This window comes from Tachypleus tridentatus, chromosome 7 (assembly GCF_004210375.1).
Source record: "Tachypleus tridentatus isolate NWPU-2018 chromosome 7, ASM421037v1, whole genome shotgun sequence".
Taxonomy (NCBI): domain Eukaryota; kingdom Metazoa; phylum Arthropoda; class Merostomata; order Xiphosura; family Limulidae; genus Tachypleus; species Tachypleus tridentatus.
Genome location: NC_134831.1, coordinates 143604204 through 143626716, shown reverse-complemented (window position 1 = coordinate 143626716; position 22513 = coordinate 143604204). Strand labels below are relative to the sequence as shown.

The 22513-nt window shown below is 32.9% G+C and overlaps 1 protein-coding gene across 5 annotated transcripts; it reads left to right on the top strand.

The window, feature by feature from the left end:
• Positions 1–1148: 1148 nt before the first annotated feature.
• LOC143256797 (excitatory amino acid transporter 2-like) lies at positions 1149–21235 on the top strand. 5 transcript variants are annotated; one of them, XM_076514482.1, is made up of 10 exons: positions 1149–1557; positions 3265–3469; positions 6450–6666; positions 7941–7983; positions 9641–9752; positions 11903–12029; positions 12579–12812; positions 13375–13569; positions 18399–18596; positions 21011–21235. In XM_076514482.1, the coding sequence occupies exons 1-10, from the start codon at positions 1501–1503 to the stop codon at positions 21189–21191; spliced, it is 1569 nt and encodes a 522-aa protein (XP_076370597.1). In that variant the 5' UTR covers positions 1149–1500; the 3' UTR covers positions 21192–21235. The 5 variants fall into 5 exon arrangements, with proteins under 5 accessions (XP_076370597.1, XP_076370596.1, XP_076370600.1 ...); XM_076514481.1 differs by having other exon boundaries at positions 13357–13569; XM_076514484.1 differs by having other exon boundaries at positions 1150–1557; positions 12579–12704.
• Positions 21236–22513: the final 1278 nt, after the last annotated feature.

Sequence of the window (22513 nt, the reverse complement as noted above, 5' to 3'; positions counted from 1 at the left end):
TCAAACCAAGTAGTGGAATTTTATTTTAACGATTATAATGCACCCTTGGTCCCAAACTAAGATGGAGCACATTAAAAACTATATTGGAGGTAAAACGAGACGCGGACCCCAAACCCACACACCAGTACATTAACCATTAGGATGCAGCCGACCTCTTGTGATGACGCAAACGAGGCTTCGTAGAAAATTCAACATTTTTATTTTTAAGTAAAATTAACTGATAGTAACCTAACATGTGTTGTTTTATTATTGAAACCCATTTGAAGCCTAGCGTGGTTTAATGTATAACTATCGAATTTCGAATCGATGGCAGTTAATTTTTCAACAATAAGTTTTACTCTTTAATATATCAAAAGTACGCTGTAGAAATGTACGTTATGAATTCGAACACAATTTATTATTTAAACCATTTCAAATTTTATAGTGATTTATTGAACGCTTGTATATAAATTAGAAAGCAAAACGCTGAATGTCTAATTAAATAAAAACACATTTCAGTGTTATAAAATCGTTTATTTCTTGTATTAATATGTGTTTCTTGTTGTTCCTTTTAGAGTTAAATACAGAAAAAATCATTAGTCTCCCAGAAGATCAGCGGCAGGTTTATAGACTTACAAAGTTAAATTTTGGGATTTGACTCTCTGTGGTGTGTAAAATACAGTTTGTTTGTTTGTAATTAAGCACAAAGCTACACAATAGGCTATCTGTGCTTTGCCTGTCACGATTATTGACAACCGGATTTTAGTGTTGTAAGCCCGCATACACACCGCTGTGCCACTTGAGACGATAAAACAAAGAGAATTTTTTGTTTAGTTTTATGGTGAGACAAACAAACGAAAAAGAAAACAATCTTATTATATGAGTTTCAGGTAAGAATAAAATGGCCACTAAATTACTTATTCCAATACACCATAGTTAAACCAATCGCTCTGCTAAATTTAATTGAAATAACCTTATGCACGAGTCGTTATTTTGCATGTGTTGGGTAGTAGGTTAGCACTTTCAAAAATGTAAGTTCTACTGCTGGAAAACAACAAACATTTTTTTTTTTTTTTTTTTTTTTAGCTGTTGGTTACACTCTGCCGATAGTGACGAAATTACGTACTATCCAAGGTGTGCTACATCCTGAACTGGTTTCGGGATATAGAGTTAGCCTCTAACATTCTATTTAGTACGGAGGCAGTATACGCTAACCCCGGAACGTGAAGTAGGTGTTATTAAGAAAATATTCCTTTTGTTAAATACTTCGGAACGTATTTCAAAAACAAGTTGTTATAACGATACAATACAACTGAGTAAAAACGTCAGCAAAAATACGTATTATACATCACGTCATGAATTACAAACCAAGAATATATAAATAAAAATTGTGTACAGGTGGAACCTGGCTGTGTTGACAAGAACTGGTTGCATGTCTTTCTGCGGAACTGAATAAGGAGAGTGAAAAAAAAAAAAAAGTTGTTTCACGTGAATAAACAGCAAGTATTTGTTAGCTGTACGATGGTATTTCAGGAAGAGAAGATACCTCCCAACCTGCCTCAACGTCAAGGATTTAAGGTTAGTCTATGAAAAATTAAATGTTATTTCAGACCCGAAGAAATTTTAACTGTTTCTTAACCTGTCTCAATGTCAACGATTTAGGGTTATTCTATGAAAAATTAAATGTTATTTTAGACCCGAAAGAATTTTAACTATTTCCCAACCTGCCTCAACGTCAAGAATTTAAGGTTAGTTTATGAAAAATTAAATGTTTGTTTAGACCCGAAAAATTTTTAACTGTTTCTCATGTAAACAAACGAAATGAATACGGCAAAACTTGAATGAAAAGGAAATGACAGAATTATAAAAACATGGGAGAAAACATTAAGTGTGTTTCAAACAAAGCTACATTTGGAATTTCAATAATAGAAAAAACCCACCAAGAACAGTTTTGATCGTCCAAATAGCAAGTCTTCTTGCTGTCTCTCTCTCTCGCAATTATTAAATTATTTCTTGTTTAACTCTTAAAACGTTAACTAGAAAATACGTTTTTAATACTTCGCTATTGACAGTAGAAAGTTTAGGAGGAACATTTAATAGTTCTGCTTTTCTTGGTGGGTGAGTTTTCGGATTATGATAAATGTTGTTGTTGTTTTGGTGAATTTTGCTCAAAGCTACAAGAGGATTGTCTGCGCTACTCGTCTTCAATTTTGAAATCATAGACCTAAGCCTGAGAACATCTAACATAGATATTGTTAGCTTTGGCAAAATATGACAACAACAAAAGACATTGCGTTAAGGAGGGATCAGTTACGCTTCAGATAATCTGATTTTAAAGTTAACAAATATATCTATCTGAACATTGCTTGCGTCATTGAAAGTTTTTATTTCGTCCTCAATATATTTTTGTTCATCGTAATGTTTTCTCTAATATAAGTGTTTATTATTTCTAAAGCTGTTTGCATATGTTTCCTCTTACTGCTTGTTCAAACACTGTTGAAATACTGAGAAACACTATATTTTTTATTCATTCAGTAAGTAGTGCTATTATGATGTTTTTGTGTTTTAATGTTGAATCATTGCAAAGATCCAAGAGAAACACATTTTTGATTTTTACTTTTAACAGTTGTGTTTCTTTACCTTAAAAGCTAGATCATCATTTAAAGCTTAGTTCAGTTTTGGTTCTATATATATATATCTGTTTCTTATACCTGAGGGGAAAACAGACAACATTAAGCTTTACATGTGAATAGACAGTTTATGTCTGAAAAATATTTTTGCAATAATTATTCCGCTCCTTTTACTTTTAAGTTTCCTTATTAATTACATATCCTATGTGGATCTGTCGTGGCTTCATTGTTGTCTTGTCAGACTGTGAATTGAGTATTCATGTTCTGTGAGTCATATACGCAAGATTTTACTTCAAATTTTGGAAATACGGTGCGCCATTAGCGGGATGGTCAAATCTCACTATCTGATCAAATAAGAATAGCTTCAGAATTGGCGGTGGGTGCTGTAGTTTAGCTGTCTTTCCTCGACCTGTAAGTTAAGAATTAGAGACGACGTGTGCAGACAGCTCTTGTGTAGCGTTGGTCAGACAAAAATAATATATTACATGTACAAACATGAAGTGAGGTTTAATTAATCATGCATTTTAAATCTCTTTCTCCCCAGTACCACAATTGAAGAGTGTAATATGTAAATCATTTTTGTGAATTTCCGTGATAACAAAAGCTATACTTTGTAGGATTGTATTTCTCTGTCCAAAAGTCAATTTTTTATCAGTTCCAGCTGAGACCGTTTTGGCGCCGACATAAACTATCCATCCTTATCATTACCGCGACATTAACAGGTTTTTTTATTGGTCTGACGTTACGTCGTTTTGAACCGGATTCGAGAACAATTCAATTGATTGGATTTCCTGGAAAACTTGTCATCCGAAGTTTTATCCTGCTCATAGTACCATTGATAGTGTGTAATGTGACCGTAGGTAAGTCTTATAAACTCATTCACTACTAAACAACAACAACAACATGCGTAAATGTTGACCAATTGCCAACGAATTTCTATATCATGGATAGAACTCAAATACTCCAGCGTAGTAATGAATAAAATGATTTTTCATTTTCTCTCATCCCAATGTATAAAAAAATTATCTACTTAGTTACGAGAATTATTTTTACTATCACGTGTTATTCCATCTATTTTTCCCCTTAAAAGTAATTTAGTACTCCTTAATTTTATACATTTACTGACATATATTTCAGGCCAGTGTGAACAAAACCACTTTAATATTTTAAATAAAAATGTTGTATATGATGGAATATGAATGCTAGTGCGTTAAAGTTCTGAGGACCTAAAACCGACCATGGGAGATACAAGATAAACAAAAAATTTCAAATACGTTTATGTGTCATCTGGAGGATTTGTGGCAAAGCAGAGTAGTTCAAGTCTACAAAGACACCACAGCTTAGAGTACAACCAACTACGCCCTTTTTTGAACAACTCAAGGTAATACAACAGGGTAAGCGATCATGTTCGAGTAAAAAAGAGGAACAGTGTGACTCGTCAAATCTTTATTCAACCAAACGTCTTTGCGTGTAACTTCAACCAGCATAACCTTAACAGAGAACGTGTTTCTAGGTTAATATAAATCTATAGAACCAATTCAAATATAAAAAAGAAATAAATGCTAATTACACAAAACAAATCTACTCTTTGTTCTCAGATGAGCTTACACAGTAAACTAAATTTGTGGTTGAATCCACTCACCCATACAAATAAAGGAAGTTTACTTTATAGTCACTGGAAATCTTAAAACGTTCTTAAAAAAGAAAAATATAGCAACATAATACACTGACCTTGTTTACCACAGAGGAATGCATATATCTTTCTAGACTAACTCATATCTCTCACTGTTTTAAAATTGTAAGATAAATTCTGCTTAAAATCTGAAAAATGTATGAAAACACCGAGTAAAGTATTTTGATAAATTAGGTAAAATCTTTAAAAAGTCTATGAAAAGTTTGGGTAAAATCTACCACTGTTTTAGTTATAGCAATAATCTGTTCAGTGTTTGACCCAAAAAACGCTGATTGGTCCCTGTTATATCAGTTGAACAATGGACACTTAAGACAACAGAGTTCATCTGTGACTACTACATGATCCACTAATAAGAATAACTTTACATGTTATTTAAAATCCTTTGTTATTTTTTGCAAGACATTCAGATAATAAGCACCTAATCTCTACATTGTCTAATTAGCATTACGGTGTTCCAACTGTGAAACTATAGAAAAAAAAGGGTCAAAATTTTGCAAAATCTACTTTAAAATTAAAAGGAATAAAAAACAAGTAGGACAGTATGGTACTACATTTACATGCAACTTATAATTTTCTTATTCTGAGTTTAAGTAATAACGTTGCTCTTTTCTGCCATTTATAGTTTCCTGTACAAAAGTTGGCATTCCATTTTTTTGTCAGTTAGAAGACAAATTCTTAAAAAATTTGAAAGAGGCTTTAGTCTTTTCTTTCAGTGACTGTTGTTCTTAAATGTAGAAAACATTTTGAATTCACGAATAAAATTTTATCAAAACACTGTGTGTGTTTCTTTTTGGAGCATAGCTGCTGTATTCACTGAGGGAAATCGAACCCCCTGATTTTTGCGTTGCAAGTCTGTAGACTTACCGCTGTATTTGCGAGGGCGTCTAAACACTGGTAGTAGTGAAAAGTAAATTGTACTCAATCCTTACCATGCTAAGGTCGAGTGAGATCTTTTATTGACATGTTTAGACTATGAATCTGAAGGCTCATAATTTGTATTTATTGTTATAAAAGACAAGTTTTTGGATCCGTGGCTTGATCAGAAGTCGAAAGATAAGACTTATATGTCAGACGTGAATGAGGATACGTTATGAGACATAAACACCTGTTCAAAGATGAGGAAGGGGATAAAGATTCTTATCTGGCCTTCTTTTATGAATCAGATAAAGACTCAGATGAGGAGTTGCTGGAAATAAAAGTATTCGGCAGCTCCACCCATTAAAAAAGGTCAATGATCTCAACCTAACAATCAATATGGGTGGAGCTGATCAATGTTTTAATAGTACGACAGTCGAGCAATGGATGATTGTGTTCCTTACTTTCTGCGGTATCAAGCACAGTTCCACTACTGATGTGATACTGGATGAGATCCGCTGGAGAACCAACAGTTACCACAGTCATTTATCTGTATGATTACGGACAAAGTGACGGTCTTTGCTTTCCATAATATCAAATGATGTACGCCACATCTAAATCTTGACGAAAGGCACTTCGATACAATGCCAATTTGAATATAACACGGTTAGTATTTGGGTCCATTTTTAAAATCATTGAAACGTAAATGGTAGTAGTTTTTTGTTTTCATGATATAACTAAAATGATCGTTAAATTCTAAAAGAAACCTGTTTTTGTAATCATTTGATTAATTATAAATAACAAAGTGGCTACACTGAAAGCCAGTGTAAAAATAGCATAATTGTTTTATTAACAGTTACTAAAAGGCAATTCAGTCATTCTTAGTTTAATTTCCCTCTGACAGATCACATTAACAGCTGCTGGTTCGTTATTCTCGTAATTATTCGCAGCTTAAATCAGAGGGTAATCAATGGGCGAATTTTCTTATGTGAAACATTACTAAACATAATTACTTCCAATGTAAATGTGTGGCGAGAAATCTATGGATTATATCTTCTTAGTGAGCGGATTACTAGATTTCTTATCTAATTACCTAGGAGGTATGCCAGACCTGTAAAATATGAGGGAATTTTGGTTCCTCTGAATGTATATTGAAGCTCAGTAGTTATAGCACGAAATCTCTCCTGGTTTGATAGACTTTAAAGGTCTTAATTTGAGTGGATTTTTCTTGTCACTTCTTTTTGGAGTTTTGCTATGTAATCAGGCTGTACAACTGAAATAATTCTTTTCAGGTATTTCGTCTCTTGGTAAGGGTAACAATGGAAGATTGGTTGGCCTCACAATTAGTTTCTTCTTCGGCATCGCTTTGTTCTGTGCAGTTTTAGGTATTATTCTGGCTTTTCTTATCCATCCTGGAAGGCTAAGTACCTCTTTGGAAAATAATAGCGGTGAGCAGTACCGATCCAACAATGACGATCAGATTTTGGATTCTGTAATTGACTTGTTTCGGTAAGCATAATAGTAAGCTTAATTGATAATTAACTGAAAAAAATTAGTGTAGCTGTACTGTCGTAATATAAGTTAGGTAAGAATTTAAAAGGTGTTAAAAATTCTCTGAGGAGACACCTCTTCCATGACACTAAAAACTTCAGGAAAAATATCACAAACTATGCACAAACTTTTGATGACGCAAAACCCAATTTGCGAACCTGAAGATGACCTAGAAAGGTCGAAACGTTGTTCTCTGCTTATTAATAAAAGTGTTATACCCATACTAGCCGTTCTGAGATACTTGATCTAAATATTGCTCATCAAAACGAGAACTTCATAAATAAGCCTTGTTATTGGATTTATGAGCTTAAATAACTTACACTGAAAAATATATACACAGAGTAATACAAAATTTCCATATAACCATGAAGTTCCGCTTCTAATATTTGTATTATCTCTTGAATTCTGGCACGTTGATATAAGGATTCTACTTGCTACATTTATAATATCAGTGTTGAAAACATTTTCACTCGTGATTTATATGATAAACTATTTTCGAATTCAAAACTAGAAAGATGCTTCTCAAGTTTAGGTCGTAAACTGCAATTCAGTATAAGTCTTTCACCACATTAATAGAAGAGTCTTTCCAAATTACAAAATATAGCAAAAAGCTATCGTTTAACATTCTAACTCCATGTCGTAAATGAAAACCAATGTCTGTAAATAGTTTTTCTAAACCCAGAGATTCTTAATCATATCCTTAATAATCCATACATTTTGATTCACATATTATGTATTTTCCAAAGCCTTCTATATTTCTATGGATCCTTTACGATATTCAGTATATTATTACCATTTGCAACATTGGGCGTTAATTTGCGTTAACTGTCCAAAATGTTGAGCTGATAGGCTAAAGAGAAGGCAGTTAGCCCACAGCACCATCGCCCATACTTAGTTTACTTTTGTTTCACACGCATAACAACACGTATTCATTGTTTTTCACTTGTTGTACGACTTTTAGAGATTTCGCTCTACGAATATCCTTTCCAAGCAATGAGCTGTATTATATTTAACCAGCTATATCTAGTGCATTATTGCAATACCAAATAGTCGATAATGTGTCGTGAACTACGTGTGGAGGTCTCACGTTTGTTTCGCATTGTGTTTAGATATGAAAATTGTTTAAAGCAGTTTAATCTTTTGTAATTTTTATTATTTTCAATTTACAATTGTTCTTTCCATTTTATTTTTTTTTTGGACAATTAAAAATATTCTTTTCTCATTGTTTTCAGAAATGCCTTTCCTAACAACCTAATGCGAGCCACTTTCATGAATGTGAGAATATATTTCTGCTTTATTTCTTCTTAAAATGATAAAAATCATATGTTTATACAAATAAAAGCGTGTATATGTAAATATAGGAAAATCTAAAAACATAATTATATTTCCATAAGTGATAAAAAGTTTTTAGAAAGTCTAATGGTTTCATAAAGTACCAATTGTTTTTTTGTTTTTTGCCTTAACGTATAGATGAATTGATTCTCAAATGACCCTTATGAATTTGTTGCTGAGCTATCTAAATAAGAAATATTTCCTTTACTGCTTTGATAACAAACACGTATTTTGACAGATAATACCAGCTTAAATCCTAAATTTTAAAAGCACTTTTATTCCAGAATTTGTGAAGTAAAATAGCTGGTAATTAGTTTATATTGTATGACTTTAGATGGCGCTGAATTCCTTTTCTGCAATGTTTCATTTCTTTATATTAGTATCTATATAGATTTTTGATACTTTATTGTTGATTTTGTGTTTCACGTTTTTATAATTCTAAGTTATTCTTCTGTTTTCAAACTAGTTGCTTAATTAGTTTAGTTTTAGCCTCCTTGTTGTACAAAGCTGAGTTTAGTTTCTTCGAGGCACAAGTTGTAACATATAAATTATACAATATGTATTATGTATATTTAGACGGCAATCATTAATTTGTACTAAATAACATAAATTACGTCTTTTATTTGTTTACGAAAGAGTGAGCCATGTTTGATCCGCTGTGGATGTGGAATGCTACTGTTTCCTATTCCCTTTTTTAATATAATGCATTAAAATTTATGTACATAGTGCGCTTGTAGTTTTAATATGGAATTTAAATCAAATCAGTTAGTAATTTCCTCTCACCCTAATTGCTTACTGAACTGGAACGTTCAGCTAGGATGCTATAATGATGCAATTTCTCGTGGGAAGGTTTTTGTAAAATAGATCATACTATGTACAAACGGACATTGGCCATTTTCACTGGTAATTCAGGTATTACTTTGAATATATACCTTTCGTTATATTTCAATGCAATTAACTAACCGTCACAGGGGTAGTGTCCACATCCTGAGACGAATGTCAGCATTGTTTTCCATATATAATGTCATGCTTTCTCAACCTCAAACAATCTAGATACAAATTCCAGATCTATATTTCCACATTAAACATCTTCAAACACTCCTGGACCTCATCATTAAAGACGTCACACAATACATTTGTTTATCATTGATTATTTTAGTATTAAATAAATATTGGTTCATTGTGTTTTATATTTAATATCTTCACTTTAAACTTGTCAATCCTAGAGGCATTTCTCTGGTATAGATTCTTTACTCAAACCTTCTGTTATTCAGCATATCTTATCTAATCGCTATTAAAGGAATACAGGTTCACATGAGAATATCACAGAGTTAGTAGGTAGAAGACAATTTGGTTCTGTGATTTGTTATTACGCAGTTTTCTGTTATCTTCCAATTGAATACGTATGTCTATAATCTTTTTTAACTCTTGTATTATCGACTTTAAACTATGATCCTAACAGTATTTTCTAAGAGTCGAAGGATTTATCACAAGGAAAGACGCTCGAGATTGGTTCTATTACGAGGCAATCATGCGCTAAGAAATTTTCACATAATATGATAATGTTATAATCTTTTCTGAGATTCAACTTGTTTTTCAGGAAGTAACCGTGGTTAAAAGACAGCCCCTTTTTGAATTTAGCAACACAACGGAACAGAACGCTACCACAAGCACAAAAGTAGTCAAACTGCAAGACGGAGTTAACTATATAGGTAAACCAAATACTGTAAAATAATTCCCTACAGAGGGTGAGTTGATAAAGTTCAGTATAGGAAACAAGAGTACTATGGTTAAAAGTATACTTTTACCTCCGCTGTATTATGATAAATCATTAATTCTATGGTTATTATCGGTTGATTGGTGAGTAAATAAGAGTTAGAACTTTGTAAATGTGTATTATAGTCGAGTATGTTTTTAGATTGATTTTTAGTCTGCTTATCCAGACGTACCCGAGGCGTGTTATGGCTAGTTGGTTAGGGCACTTGATTTGTAATGTGAGGGTCCAAGGTTCAGATTTCTGTTCTGCCAAACACACTTACCGTTTTAGCTCTGGGTATGTTATAATGTCACCATCAATCTCATTGTTCTATGGTAAAAGAGTATCCCAAGAGTTGGCGATGGATAGTGACCACTTCCTTTCCCTCTAGTCTTTCACTGTTAAGTTAGAGAAAGCCAGCGCAAATATTTTTCATGCAGTTTTTTTGTGAAATTCAAAACAATAAATGCAAGATATTCCTAAGAATGCACTATACATTGAATTATCTTTATTTTCTTATAAGCACCTACAGTTGGACTGGTAAAACTGGATCTTTCTTATATAATTACAAATAATACCGTCCCTAGCTGGTACAGCGGTAAGTCTACTGATTTAGAAAACTAAAATCAGCGGTTCGATTCCCCGTGGAGGACTCAACTTATAGCCAAATTTGACTTCGTTATAAGAAAATACACAAATATAATAATTCTGTATTGCTTTTAATAACTAATATTAAAAACCTCTTTATTTCAAGGATAGGATAGAGTAAAGTTTTATCTGTATCGCTAACTAAAAAGGCATAAAATTGATAATTGGAGCATGTGACGTCAGCTAAGGGCTTTTCTATGGGAGGTCTATATGTTCGTATACAGTTCAGGGACTTATGCTTATAATAATTACATCAACAAGTAGCTTTGAACCAAATCATGAAATAGAAATATCTAAATCTATCGTTAAAGATTATTTACACAATTGTGTAAGACTGCTATACAATACTGAATTATTGTTTCACTTCGAAGTTTGATTTCTGATAAGAACGAACAAATTTTTCTGTCATATGTTGTCATACAAGGAGAAAATGTTATTTTTATTTGTTGTTACCGAAGTTATAAGTAAATGTAAATACTAATAATACATAACAAGTACAGAAATTGCCTTCACTAGATTTATTTCTCCTAATCAGTTTTCATTTCTGGGAGGACGTGTTTGTTTGAATTTCCACACAAAACAACTCAATAGTTACCTGCACTAATCGGCCCTAACTTTGAAACGATAACTGGAGGGAAGACAACTAGTCAACGCCTACTCTGCTACCTCGGGGCTACTCTAATAGAATAATGATATTCAACGATCGTTATTTAAATGCATCCATGCGGGCGTGTTTTTTATTTGTTTTCGGCTGTAACGGGATACAAACCATTGAGCACTTCATCTACAGTCAAAAATACCACTGGGCTGCACTCAGTCATTGATCTATAAAAAGGGAAATAAATCGCCAAATAAAACTTTAATATGTAACGTAAACATGAATTTTGAGAAAGAAACGACAACTTTGTAACTTATAATCTTTGACACATTAATGAGATAAATGGGAAAAGTCGACATTAATTTCTTTGTATGTATTTCGTGACTAACATATTTACAATTCACTAATTAAACAAATACAAATAGTGGGAATGACCGTCACATTATAACGCCCCCACGGCTGAAAGGACGAGCATATTTGGTGTGACGGAGATTCGAACCCTCGACCCTTTGATTAGAGTGCAACAGTCACTTGGCCATGCCAGTCCTCAGTCCATTTTGTAGTGTTGCGGTTAACTGCAAAAAGACTAACCAATCGCAGAACGTTTGAATTTTGACCACCAAGTGAAAAATAACATTATCTGGCTATCACGTTCAGTTGTCATTCATCCCAAAATTTTATTTATTTAATTCTCAATATTAGTAGTTTTATAACTAAAGTAACCTAGTGACATATAGTAAATAATTCTATGAGAGAATTGTTTGGTTAATATTCTAGTTACTTAATATACAGGTGATCTTAATTTGTATCCAGAATTAGGTGACTGCCATTCTTTGATATTTGATAACTTTCTGACTTAGGTCTCTTGGTATTCAGTGTGGTGTTTGGCTGTGCTATGTCGTCTCTAGGCGATAAAGTGGCGCTGCTGAGGCAAGTCATTGTGCAGATCAATGCTGTCATCATGAAGATTCTTCAATTCTTACTTTGGTATGACTTAAGTGTTTATTAAAACATCTGATTTACAAACACATATATCCATGCAGCCACGTCTTTGTGAAGTATTACCCCTTCACATCTAACACCCACTAATGGAGTCTGGTAACTAACTTAAGTCGTTTCAGTAAATGTTGTAAGTTTTTCACTGAAACAAGTCCATTTCAAGAGTCTGTTAAAAGTATTGTTGTAGGTTAAAATTTTGAGAAGCAATGTAATGTAAAGAAAATTAAACAATTTAGCACAACAGTTTAAAGAAAAGTTGCAGCAATCAGGAAAGAATTTGGTCTTTGTTAAAATTCAGGACATAAAATTTAATTATGATTTCAATATAAAATCTGGCCAAAAATAAAGGATTTTGCGCCAGCTTATTTCATGCTGTGTGCAATACGTATAATTAGAGTATAAGTTTACTCTAAAAGTAATTGCACCTTAAATAATGTGGGTTATCCGTGATATGCACTTTAAAGTAAAATACAAGGTGATATTTGTTTGGTAACACTCTTTATGTCTATGTAAACGAGTGTTTTTATACAAATCTAGGATTTTGATTATTGGGATGTTCTTCTGGATGTGTGAAGAAGGATTGAAAACTTCATCCGTGACTGAGATGTTCCGGAACATAGGGTTGTACCTAGTGACTGTTTTTTCTGGTTATGCCATTCATCAGTTAGTTCTTCTTCCTACACTTTACCTTCTCATAGTCAGGAAGAATCCATTAAAATTCTTCGTTAGTATTTTACCTGTGTTTTTTACTGCTTTTGGAACTTCATCAAGGTACTGTATGTCATTAAATGTTTCTTAAAATAACCAAATCTCCCTCGGTTATGCTATTTATAATGCTTTATACACAGGCCTATGTTTATTTGTTACTTTTAAATGAGCTAATATTGAAGAACTTTTTATTTGTTTGACTAAATCTCAAAAAATAAGAGGTCAGGTGGTTAAGGCACTTTACTCGTGATCCGTGGATCGCGGGTTGGAATTCCTTTCACACCAAACATGTTCACCCAGTCAGCCGTGGGGGCAATAAAATGTGACGGTAAATCCCACTATTCTTTGGTAAAAGAGTTGGCGATGGGTAGTGATGACTAGCCGCCTTCCCCCTATCTTACACAGCTAAATTAGAAACGGCTAGCACAAATAGTCCTCGTGTAGTTTTGCGCAAAAATTAAACAAACAAAAAAATGTGAATATTTCAATGTTTCAAAGAAAGGTAAACAATTACAATAGACTGTGAAATTATTGAATGTTTGGTATTAATGTGTTTATCTGTGTATGTATCTACGTAATCCCATTATTTATTGTCAAATACACACAGTTTTTACCTTAATGGCAGTGCTGCTACACTTCCGGTTACTATGCGGACTATGGAAGAACAAAATAAGGCTCATCCTTGCGTCACACGGTTTGTTCTTCCCCTCGGAATGATTGCCCACATGGGAGGAGGATGTATAGATCTTACAATTCAGGTTCTTTTCATCTCTCAGGTAATGGCTATTCATCTTGGAGCTGGAGCCTTGGTGATTTTAAGGTACTCATATAATTTGTGTTCAAATGTTTTTTTGTTTTTTTTTTCCATAATAACCAATAATTGAAAGCTACTTTGGTTTTATGTTGGTTTTGGATTAAAATATAATTTATAGGAACAAGAAATAGGTTAAGAAATAGTGATGCTATTTCCTCAACGAAACAAAAAAATAGTGACGTATTTAAGAGAATCGTCTATAACCAGAGGATATTTTATACACTTTTATTATGTAGCTACTAGTATAGTCTATGTAAACGAGGCAATTTGATCTATTTTTGATATTTTACATACATTAATGTTTTTTTGTCTGGAAACCCAATCTTTATATTTTTGAAGGGTTATGGCCACCTTGCTGTAAATGTTATTGATTATCCAATATTATATTTGTCGAGTCTTTAAAGCCGAAGCTGAAATTTTGACATCATTTATCCAAATCTCATTATTATATATGTTTTGTACTTCAGCGTAAGATAGAAGGCTCACCATGCTAAAGCTAGAGGTTTCAATCTCTGCAGTGGCAAGTATTGCGCAGATAGCTTTGCATGTTTTTCTGCATATATAATGTATACATATAGTATATACACTATCCTTGCAGTGATCAATGTAGTTCAGGACAAAGAAAGGAAACTCCTGACGAATGAAAACGATACTGCAAGGATCTACTTAACGCCAGATATGAGGAAAAATAATTGAAGATTACACTACCAATAGCAGGCAGTGTTGGACGTCAGTAGAGAGGGGGTCAAAGAAGTAATAAGAAAAATGAATATACGCAAGGTGGGGCTCATCAATGATTGTGATTCAGATAGTCAAGGCACGAAGAGATGATGAAGTTAAGTATGTATTGAAGAGCAGATATGCACAGAACGGAGAGAGAGTGGTAAAGAACAAACAGGAAATAGATTATCTTCAATGTGGAAACTATAGAGGAATAAAACTAGTGAATAAGCTGATAAAACTGAAAGAAAATGGGATAAGGAAATTCGTAACCATCGACGAAATACTGTTTGGATTTCGACGTTGGAGAAAAAATATGAGATAGTTATTTTGAGAGAATTGGAGGAGAAATATTTTAAAGAAAACACGAAGTTATACCATGAATTTCTAGATTAGGAGAAAGCATATGAGAACGTGCAACGATAATTAGTGTATTGGTGCTTCTGAAAAATAACACTTTCTCAAAAGCTGATCAAGCTATTTACAGCTACTTATGAAGGAGCGACAACATTCGTAAAAACCGAAAAGCAAACAGGTTTGAGGATTACGTTGGACTGCACCAAGGGTCAGGCATTAACTTCTACTGGTCACCATTACCATCAATGACTTGAGTGGACAAATACTCGCTGGAACAGGTAGAAGACATTGAACGCATTGGAAGCACAATCTAAAATTGAGGAGGTAGTGAGAAAGCTGTGAGAGATAGAATTCGTCAGAGCTGTAGGAAACGAAAGGGCTCTGGTCCTCCTTTACGGAGTCGAGACCTGGACTCTGAAGAAGAAAGAAGAATGCTTGCTGATTAAAACAGAAAAGAGAATGCTAACATGGCTGTTGGAGTAGCAGTGAATGAAAGAGAACACATAAGGAAATGAAAGAAATGGCAGGTGTTTGTGGAACAAATTAAAAGTCCAAGAGGCGACCCTGGGGTGGTTCAGTCGCGTGAAGAGCATAGAATAAAATAAGCAATAAGGAGAAAATTAGAGCCTGCTGGAAACCGGAGAGAGAAGACACGGAAGGCTAGTAAAGGATTGGAAGATGGAATTAAAGAAAACATGATGAAGAAGCACAAGAATGAATAAAGATGATTGGAGGAGGGCAACACATGTGAAAGACAATTATATCTGTTAAAGGGAAAAGCCAAAATAAAATAAAAGTATATACACCACCCACACACGACTATTAAAACCTCATAGAATTTGAAAAAACAACAACAAATGTTGTGTATTACCTGAGAAGAATTATTTTAAAAGTTATTGATTCTTTCACTATCCTTTGTAAAGTTGCTAATGGATGGTTGAAGAGATGTAAATGACGTCATTCATAAACACTTGCCAAATTTTGATCATTACGTACTTTTCTTTCTGTATTTTAAAGGAGCTTAACTCCATAATAAAGTGCTTCACAATACCTAGTTTATGGTTTCTATGAAATACAAAGAAATCAATAAACCAGCACATTTTTTTTCTGGACGTTTCTTAAACAAAGGTATTTCAGACATTAAAATAAACAGTTAAAAATGCCAGAGAACTGTAAGATTAGAGGGAAGGCAGCTAGTCATCACCATCCACCCCCAACTCTTAGGTTACTTTTTTACCAACTAATAGTAGGACATTATAACTTTCCTACGGTTGAAAGGGGGAGCATGTTTGGTGTGACGGGGATTCGAACCCACGCCTTCTTTGGAACCTGAACACATAACACCAGTTTTGTTTCGCTGGTTTGCGTGAGGGTATGAACAGTTTTAAACATGGAGTCATGAAAGCAATATAGGCTATAATTTTTTATAGAATATTTCAAAAAATTGTGTGTAAAATTATGGATGAGAAAACAGAAAGGACTGTCTAACAAAACCAAACTTTGCAATTAAAGGAAATTCTATTGAAAACATCAATGCCAACTGCATTTGAAAAGCTGTGTTCATGATTTATTATTATTTATTAAAATATGATATTTTGTATGTAGGAAGTTCTTCTTCCTATTTCTTTTCTCTTTGTTTAGTACATAACGGTTTTACAAATATATTTAATGTAATAGATTATTCAAGAGAAACAGAAATTACCACCACGAAAGTACGACCTATCTTAACCTAAACTGCAGTTAAAAAACACGCAAAAAAAGGGAAAGCTTGCAGTATTTCTGCAAACGTAGAAGTTTTAGTCTGTTTATGTAAGCGACCCATTCTCACTTCTTTTTGCTGAGGCAACAGTTTTGTAGTATTAGCAGGATTATGAGCTGTTGATTTGTTTACTTGTAGTATTAAATATTAATATCAATACTTTCATCGCAAACTCCAAAGCTATTATCACTGAGTCGGTGGAAGTTTTCTCATATACTGTTGTTTTTATATTTAAGTTTTGTTTCCCATATTATTGCGTTGTTCCATGAGAGGAGGCTAACAGCTGGTTACTCTGAAGTGATGCAGTTTTGGAACATTACATTTTGATATTAAAAAAATATGTAAATGGACTCGTATAAGACGTGCTTCAAATTAATAGATATACAAGTTTAACTGCTATGCACACAACGAAAGAACTTAATTTATATAATCTAAAAAAATTATTTACAACATCAGTTGTGGGATAAAATTCTTGGATTTTAGTAACAGACTTTATTTATCTTTTCAGAAAAAAAGGATCATTTGAACTTTAAAGGGGGAGGAATTGTGAAATCGAATTTTGCAATTATGATTAAAATCACCATTGGGCATAAAGGATATATTTAGGAGGTATATACACACACATTATTAGTTACATACTTTTTTTTAAAAGTTTCATTTGTATAACTTCAGAATTCTCTCTCTATTGCAGCGCCCCCAATTGGCATAGCGATAAGTTTACGGTCTTTGAATCCCCGTCGCACCATTCAGCCGTGGAGGCGATATAATGTTTCGATCAATCCCACTATTCGTTGGTAAAAGAGAAGCCCAAGAATTGGCGGTGGGTGGTGATGATTAGCTGCCTTCCCTCTAGTCTTACACTGCTAAATTAGGGACGGCTAGCTCAGATAGCTCTCGTGTAGCTTTGTGAGAAATTCAAACACAAACAAATAATCAACCGCTTGAAACCGGGATTCGATACTTCTTGTTGGGAGAATACAGATAGCTCTTTGTGTTTAATAACGGATTAACAAGCTTATTCAATGACATACCAGCTTCTGCATAAATTGTTCTAACACAAGCAATTATGTCAAAGTTTCTGCAATTTTATTAAAGGTTGAAAAACCATAAGAAATGCATAAAACTTTCGTTCGTAGTAATTTCTTCAAGAGACTTGCTTTTTTAAACACTAACCCTTTTCTTACTATCATTTTTATTTTAGCTTTAATTTATATAGAAGCACAATTTTAAAAAATGTATACTTTCTTAAAATGTATTAAATATGAGAATGTTGACTTCACTCAGTGAAACGATTTATATTTCTTCAAATGTACTTATAATAAAACCTATGTATTTTGTCCTTGTAAGCTACCCACCATTTATCTGATATGCAGCCGACTTTGAGTGATCTCTCGAATTTTATGAAACCCACAAATAGAACGTAACAGGATTAATTACAAGACACAATGGCTTCCCATTGATATTCCCCATAATTATGCTTATGACATCATGAGAACCAGTACCTTACATAAATATATTTTAAATGAACAGATATAAAAATGTAACCGCTATGCGTACAACAAAAGAACATGTTTTTATATTATGTAAAAACTTTCACTTTAACAACTGACAACCGATCAGTTTACCACGTCAAATGGTCTCCTATTTCTTCGATACATTACCACCTGTTTTCGTCGTTATCTTAACTCTCAACTAGCTGCTGATTGCAGCTGTTAAATGGTTATTTATTTTACGTAAGGTTGAAAATATTAATATTTTTATGACAATTTGTACGCATATATTTTTGTTGATATGAATAAAAGAAATATAAATATGAGTTTCAAAGTTATTTTCTTCGTATTATATAACTTGGGTTCGATTGTTTATTGTTTTGGTGACTTGTGTATTCTGTTATAAGATAGAACAACAATATTACATCTATGATATTCTTCTAACATTTTTATGGTGAGTCTTGAACTACAATTTTACTTTAGAATGTTTTTAATACTTCAATACATAGCAGTAGCCAAACGATTTATTATTGTGAAATAACTACAGTCAAGAACTATTTCTCCAGTCTTACAACAGTGTTGTTGACGGTGGCAGCACCAGGAATAGCTGGAGGTCCAAATCCTGTGTATCTATTGGCAGCTCTTTCGTCTGTGGGAATCAGGAATCCTTCTTATATATCCTTACTGTTAGCTATTGATTGGCTTGTGTAAGTACTGATACTCTCAATATATCTTCAAGACAGGTAATCTTGACATTTTCGGTACCCGTATAAATAATCATATCATTAAATCGTGTTTATACAATTTTTGCTACTGTGGTTGCGTATTAACATGTTCAATACGCGTTTAATAAACAACCCATTTTTGGTACACTAACACATTACATGTTTTTAGCAAAGATATTTGTTTGGTCTCTAAACGTAAATAAAATATTGCATTATGCTTTCTGATATAAAGATATTTATTCATTCCACTTGTAAGTAAGTTATTTTAAAACTCTCCAATAATAGATTTTTTGCTTGTACTTGTAACACATAAAGTGCTTGAATTAGGTAAAAAGAAGAAGGGGTGGTTTGTGATATTTTCGAAGGTGAGTACTATATTTATGTTTTTTATGAGTTTTGTTTATTATTATACGTAATAATACTAATAAAAACTCTTCACGAGGTATTCACACGAGCAGCCGGTGCATTTCGTAATTCGATACGGTAACAGCAGCTGCACATTCGCTCTGTGATTTACAACTTATGTGACGAGATCATTAGTAAAACATGATTCAAAAGGTAATAAAACAATAAAATTAACTATAAACTGATGTATACTGTTATGAGTTATATTATGAAAACTGTGACGGTTACTATGTGGTTAAGAACTTGGTCACACTGTCCCAGCCCTAGCGAGAGAGCTTATTCTGCTTCATCCATCGTGTAATAGTTTGTGTCATTCTTACCTCGCTCTGACGCTTTTTAAGAAAAAAAACAACACCTTTTCTTCCTGGCCCCTTGCCGTTCTAAATACTTATTGAGAAGCATATGATCTTCTAAATAGTAATGGAATGGTTTTGTTTATTTTTTGATTTTCGCGCAAAGCAATACGAGGGCTATCTGAGCTAGCAGTCCATAACTTAGCAGTGTAAGACTAAGGGGAAGGCAGTTAACCTTCACCACTCATCGCTACCACTAGGGCTACTCTTTAACAACCAATAATGGGATTAACCATCACTTATAACGCTCTCATGGCTGTAAAGACGAGTATGTTTGGTCGGACGGAGATTCAAATCCACGACCCTTAGATTACGAGTCGAACGCCCTAACCACCTGGAGATTCCGGGTTCAAAACTGGTAGAATAGTAGTTATGTTTGACTGAAAGAGTTTCACGGCGTAAAACTGAATTCATTGACTTTGTATTATTTTGATGAATGAAAAGAGACTTGACTCAATGCGTAGTAAAATAGAACAATCTTTATTCACAAGGTAAACGCAGTTAAATTAAAATGAGGATCGTTGTGTTAGTCTTATCGTGGAATCTCTGACCAGCTTCCATTGGAAGAGATATTACAACAGGCAGTGGATACTTTGTGTCAGAACGATGATAGTACTACGGATATTTCTAAATATGTTTTTTTCAGAAACAGTTGTGATGCACCATTAAAAAATATCATTCCTTTGTAACATTATATGTGACCAAACTGACTGAGTAGCAATGAAATCAAAATTAGCATTAGCACTTAGCAATTGTTATTATGACCTAAATTATGGAGTAGTAAAGAAATCAAAATTAGCATTAGCACTTAGCAATTGTTATTATAAAAAAACAAACAGTAAAAGATTGTTCTCCGAGTTTAAAACCTGTATATTACCGCAGGTATATTGACCATGCTTAAGTAAGTTATAATGTTGCAGATATGTTGATCAGTTTTAAAGAATCTTAATAGTAAACATAAATGTTTAAAATCATAATACAACATCGAAAAAGCATAATCTAGCTTTATAAGACACACTGACAAACAATTGTAATGGAAAGTTTCGTTGTGAAACGAATCACAAAACAACTAGTGGTTTATATTTTTATTTTAATAACTTTTATTCCTGAATTTATTGAAAACAAACTGATTTTAATTTTGATTCATCTTGTGTATAGAACCCCAACAGCACATAACCCTTCATAAAAAGTCAAAAAAGTATCATAATGTTTTTGAACAAAAGTGTCTTTTTTAGCTTCATTGATCATGAAATCTGACTTGATTATTTGCGGGGAGCTAAGGTTGTGTACAAATTTAAATATAGTAAATAAAGTTCTAACTATTTCCTTTTACCTTATAAAATAATATACAAATCTAATAGTTAATAATGAATTAAGTATAAGTTACAAAATATCACAGTTCGTTTAATATTATTGTAAAGGGAAGTGGAGAACATTTTATGTGTAACGGATGTTATTCTAAAAAATTACAAAATTAAGTTAATATATTTTTGTTCATAACCTTGTATTTCAGGAAGGGAAGTAGCTCAAACTTGTTTACCAATTATGGAACTCTGTCGCTTGATTAATTGTATCTTTATAAGTGTTTAAAACGTTGTTTTTTAAAATAAAATGCACTGTTATATTTTTTGTTTGCAGCGACCGATTTCGAACTTCGAGCAACGTTATTGGAGACTGTTACGTTGCTGTGTTTGTACAAAAGCTTTGTAAACATCTTCCTGATGTGACAGAGAATGAAAGTGTGGAAGACAATCCCATCAGGGATCTAGGAAGGGAAAATGATTTGCAAGATAAGGACGTTGTTTTTACGAAACTGTAGCAGTGTACACTCATAAAAAAATTTGAGACCAATAAGAAAGCGCCTTATATGATGGTTACAACAACAAAACTGATAAAATAACATATTTGACGAATACGAATTATGCACAAACTGGAAGCTGAAAAATTAACAGCAGTATATCACCAACCCATTAAAAGTGTCTTTACACGAAATATCATTAACAATATCTTTGGAAAGTCATCGCGTTTCTCGCAGTTCTGTTAAACGATTTTATCTTATTCAAGGATTGATGAAAATCTGTGACCTGTTCATCAAGTTGCTTCTACCTGTACAGAGTCATTCACACTAAAGATTTTTAATAGTTCACACATGCACAATAAGAATTATGTTGAAAGTGTCTTATTATTATATCTAAGTACATGAATAATTATCATATATTCTTTATTTCAATAAACATTGAAATTCTGTTAAAGTGTTTCAGTTTTCTCTGTGCATAAAATAATGTGTTTTATTACCAGAACTAACGATTACATCTAGAAATAAAACGACTTAAAATTTGTTTTAAATCATCAAATACTCTAAAATGAGTAATGTAGTCACTTTGTAAAGCTGAAAATACTTCCATATGACTGTACTTTAGAACAGTATAGAATGTATAGAACATTGTTGAATATACCAATAAATACTGTAGAATGTACCCTACGACGCTATGATGCTTTGGTGAATAGTAAATAAAACACAAAAGAAAACATAATGCAAAGCAGCTTACCATGCTAACCATGTTCTTTCCTTGTCATCGACCAATACAAACGTTTTCCAAAAACTGCAACTTTGAAACCGTTACTATGATAGAGGAGATTATTTCATGTTACAGAGTATATTACAATGTCTTTAGATACAATTTTGAGTATTTACAAATTCAAGTTATAATTTATTTTAGTAAGTAGATTTTTCCACAACAGCTACTCAATGGGCTTAAAGCTCTTGTTTTGAAATTATTTCTATCCTCATAACAAATTATTTTTGCGTAAATGATAAGTTATTATAAATGTAAAAACGGCTGATATGAATAGAGAATGCACTATGTGGAGAAGCGAACAACGTTTTGACCTTCTTTCTCTACCCATACCAGCAGTTTTTACATATATATTTTTTTCTACAAGTGGGTTTTCTCGTCATCACGGATGATAAATCATTATTTTCAAGAAAAGCTGTATTTCCGAATAACATAGTTTTTCACAATTGTTATCACTTCATATTCATAACCCTGTACTTCAGAAAAGCGCCTCAAACTTTCTAATGATTTCAAAACACTCTCTCTTTTTTATAGTTAATTGCATGTTTAGTTACACATATAAACG

Coding starts and splice junctions, on each gene's coding strand:
- LOC143256797 (XM_076514481.1), top strand. CDS start 1,501: ATGGTATTTCAGGAAGAGAAGATACCTCCCAACCTGCCTCAACGTCAA. Junction 6,667..7,940: donor TCTGTAATTGACTTGTTTCG/GTAAGCATAATA, acceptor CATTGTTTTCAG/AAATGCCTTTCCTAACAACC. Junction 12,813..13,356: donor GCTTTTGGAACTTCATCAAG/GTACTGTATGTC, acceptor AAATACACACAG/TTTTTACCTTAATGGCAGTG.